This window comes from Meleagris gallopavo, chromosome 2, assembly GCF_000146605.3.
Source record: "Meleagris gallopavo isolate NT-WF06-2002-E0010 breed Aviagen turkey brand Nicholas breeding stock chromosome 2, Turkey_5.1, whole genome shotgun sequence".
Taxonomy (NCBI): Eukaryota; Metazoa; Chordata; class Aves; order Galliformes; family Phasianidae; genus Meleagris; species Meleagris gallopavo.
The window spans coordinates 60,941,091-60,945,450 of record NC_015012.2 but is presented as its reverse complement, the minus strand read 5'-3'; the positions used below and the strand labels follow the sequence as shown (position 1 = coordinate 60,945,450).

The following is a 4,360-nucleotide window of genomic DNA, read 5'->3' as shown; positions in this document are numbered from 1 at the left end:
TTGAAATAACATTGCCATGGTCTACACTTTTGTAGTGACAGCTTTATTCTGGCATATACAACAATCACTGAGTTTATGCCTTCCTGAAATCCTAGAATTACCTTTTGCACCTTAAAAATACTTTCTAACAAGTATTTCAGACATCTCAAAAATACTTCTTCTCATGCAGAAGTCAGTCACACTGATCTGGCTAGTCTTACAATGGAAGTCCCAGCATGAAAAAAAAAAAAGAAAAAAAACCTGTAAAGAAAACTCCAAGATTTAAATTTTATATGTATCAGAACTGTACCAGCTATTTATACAATAAAAATCTACCAAACCAAAATTCTTGATTTCTATTACTGCATTTAAACTTCAAATTAATTCAAATTTCCTTTTTATTTGCTTTCTGAGGATCCTCTGTCTCCCTTTTCCACATCACAATGAAAAAGTTTGAAATGAGTACTCAAAACCTGGTAAAAATGCTGACACACAGTAACTATGATACAGAAATAATACTGACAAGAATGCAGAGCTGAACAAGGGAAAAGCACATGCTGCTAATAGCCTGCAGTCTGGATGGATGGTTTAAGTGTCAAGGAGAAAGTTTCCTAATTGTTCTAGTCATAAAGCTCCATATGACCTCCTTGAACTTCCATGAAAACCCAATCATACAAGTGTGGGTCATGAACGTGTAAAGACTCCAACACCTCCAGAAATACTCCAGCATCAGAAAGTAATGTTCTCACTGAAGAGAACATTTGAAAGCATCACTTGACACACTATACATTAATTCTATGTTAAAACCTCCCTTGTGAAAATGAAGGATCTGTTGGCATCCCAGTGTTTTACCATACCAGAAATAATAACAGACGCCATAGTTTCAGTGTTTAGAATTGGAACACTATTCTTTTACTCCCATCAATTGTAGAGTTTACCCCTTTCACCCTGATAATTCTTCTAGTAGCTTTTCAGAAAAAAACATTGATAGAATTAATGTCATGTTCTTCATTTTACTGTAGATGTCCTGTAAATGAAAGTGTGCTGCTTACAAAGCACATTTTTAATTTTGATATATCTATAGCAAACTTTTTACTCTCAGGTTTGTCTCAAGTTTGGTGCTGAAAATCTTAAAGACTTCTACCAAATTAAAAGAACTGATACAACTTGTAAAACAAATTTGAAATGAACTAAAAATCTATTAATGCATTTAATATCTTGGAAAGATACAAATGGATGAAAGTGTGAAAATGACAGAACAAGAGTTTATGCAAAATCTCACTATTTCACTTATTTACTTTTGCATAACTTCTACTACTCACAACACAAAGTTAAAACTACACAGATTTTGGCAAATTCCAGATAGTTCCATTTCTGAGGGGTTAAGTACCAGGTAGTCAGCTTTCTCAAGAGAAATCAAGTCACAGAACTCTGGTCCATAATAAAATGTCTTCAAGATCACTTAAGCTTGATATTCCCTTGACTTGTCATAGACGCATCCTAAAAATCCTCCACAGTTGAAAAGCAAACATGTTTGAAGTGGAAGTTTATGGAACTACCATGGAAGTTCACATTTGACTTAACAAAAAATATGATGCATTTCTATCTTATGCAAGATGTAAACTTAAGGAACAACGTACTGATAAAAAATACAAAGGTTCAGTAAACTAAGCCACACAGAACAAACAAATATAGAAGTCAGGTAGCTTTTTAAAATTTTACTTTATTCTGATAAACAAAATTATATTGCCTTGCAAGTGTCAAAAACATCCTGATAGTCTTCAGGTAGGACTTCTTTGAACTTCTGTTTGTATTTCTGTTTAGTACCATATGAGTGCATGTGCATTAAGTAGTAACTGAGGAGCTGTTCATGAGAAATTTACAAAATGTAAATGTAAAAATAAACAGTAAAAATAAAGTATCACCAAGAGTGAAAAAATGTCAGAATTCATTGTATTCTCTAAATTAACAGCTCCTGAAATCTGATTACTGACAGGAGTCTCTCTGTAAAAAAATACATACATGTTCATTCACACACTGATACAAACTGCAAACAATTTCCATGAATACCATGTTCAACATATTTTACTTCCTCCTGAATGTTAAAAATAGCAAAAATATTTTTACTTGTGAAAATTTTCATCAGTTTCCTCCAAATGCAAGAGAATCTCTTCTGCACATTCCACTGACGGAGCCCCAGTGATTTTTTCCTTCACACTTTGCAGCAATTGTCTAAGCATGGACTGTAACAGAACTTCATCTTCATTTGTAAACTGAGACATCTGTAAGAAGTAAATTAAGAATAAAATGATTTCATTGTTTCTTTTTTATTTTTACCTTAAGATGCAACAAAAACTCTCAATTTTTGTGCCTGTTATCAAAAGCATGAGGTGATGCTATAAAAACACCTGACTACAAACAGGAAGCGTTTGATAGTGCCTATCTTCCAACTAACTAGAATCAATATAACCAAATCAGTTTTAATGGGTTTTCTGTTATCTTAGTGCAACGTTCTCAATGCGTTAAGAAAATTCTGAGTATTTTGCTTTTGTTTGTAACTGCGTGAAGACCACCCCATAACTACAAAAGAAAAGAAAAAAAAAAAGTTCCACATATGTAATTACTATCTTGATGAGAAACACCTAGAAGTCTCTCACCACCTACTCAAGTACTGTTGCTGCTCAGTTCTGATTTTTCTCTCTCTCCACTCAGAGCTAGAGCTGTGCCTGCCATGGAAGGTGCTGGAAGCTTTTGCAAGTAACAAGAATCAGGTGAAATTGTCATAAATGTTTTATTTCCCCATGGTATCAATAGCAGAATGACCTGACAGAGTCCTGTCATTTCAACATTACAGCTACTGGGAAAAACAAAGAGCAGCAGAAGCAGGAAATATATGTTAAGTACAGAAGATAGCATTCTCAAGGGTTGCCAACCAAACAAAACCCCTCAATTTCTAGTTCACTATTTAATAAGCTTAAAATCATGCACAGCTTAAACTTCTTTATATGCCAAGGAACGTTTCAAATCCCTAATGCTAGTTCTACTTTATATACTAATTATATTCTAATCTATTTGAGGAAGAATGATTTAGAGAACTTTAGAAAAAAAAAAATGAATCAATCAAAAGACACTCCAAACACCTGTGAATAAACAAGATGCACACTTAGAAGTGACAATGCAATAAATCACTTCATGAAACTTGAAAAAAAAAATCAGTTATCTAGCTCCAATTTCAGAAGGTACCCTTTAATAAAGGTACAGGGTAGCTGAGTTTGAAGTTCTCTGTGGCAAGTAGTACAGCTGATAAACGTTTCATTTTGATCAAACATGATTCAACATGAGTGCAACCATCTTACCAGAAACAGTATTAAAATAAATTAAAAAAAATAATAATTCTAATCCTTTGTGATATTCTTGTAACTCCCTGGTTTGCAGTCCCTCTGCCTTAAAAATTACTGTCTCTTGGCATTTAATCAAAGTCAATTCACTTTAGGTCTATACCAACCACTCTCATAAATCTTGTATTTAGACCCTAACATCATCCTAAACCCCTGGAAAAGAAAAACAAAAACAAACATCCAAAACTCCCACGATATTTGGAGCCAGGAGGCATTTTTAGAAGTGTAGGTGTTTGAATACCAGTTAGCAATCCCTGCAAAGCACCTTTCACATTATTCATGGAGACAAATTATGGAAATACTGCAGTTTTATCTCTCACTCCCTTTGAAATGTATAATGTGACTTACATAAGCACTAACTTGCTTATCTTAACATTTACTCGCAGCAGTGTGTGGTTTGGGATGTTCAGCAGGCACACCTGCTTCCCTGCAAAATCTGAATTATCACTTCCCAGCTAAAACACACCAAACCCAGTTTGCGCACGCTTTGAAAGTTCAAATTCACCGCAGTGAAATCACTCTACAACCAAAAAGTCTGAGGGATGATGAAAGAAGTGCCCTGCTGCAGCCTGGGTTTATCCACGCGAAGGGGAATTTCACAGAAGCCCTTGTCTGCTTGTCTGAGCAAGACACTGAACCCAGACGTTTAGCAACGAAGCACCCCATAGGAACACGGATTGTATCAGAACCTCCTCCTCTCCCATTTCTTATCGTCAATCACTTCAACTGCCCATCAGGTTTAGGAGCAACCAGATTTCTCATAACACGTATACAAACAGCTTTTGTTTTTCAAAGCGTCAGGTTCCCCCCGCACTGTGACTAACAGTATAGAGCACTCCGCCCCAGTCCCCTCCCGCACCACCAGTCCCGCGCAGCCCCTAGCTGCGAGCGGCCCAGCCAGGCCCTGCCAGGCCCCGCCACGAGAGCAGAGCCATCCCCGGGGCAGAACCGGCCGGCTCCCCGCCCCGCCGCGCACGGAACTC

At 36.6% G+C, this 4,360-nt stretch overlaps 1 protein-coding gene across 2 annotated transcripts in view; it reads right to left on the bottom strand.

Moving 5' to 3' along the window:
• The window catches only part of TBC1D32 (TBC1 domain family member 32), an 86,541-nt gene that overhangs the window by 81,634 nt on the left and 547 nt on the right, over positions 1-4,360 (bottom strand). For both annotated transcript variants that reach the window (XM_010707431.3, XM_010707432.3), the window contains exon 2: positions 2,107-2,261. In XM_010707431.3, the coding sequence (XP_010705733.1) occupies positions 2,107-2,261 (155 nt within the window). The remainder of the gene's footprint in view (positions 1-2,106; positions 2,262-4,360) is intronic.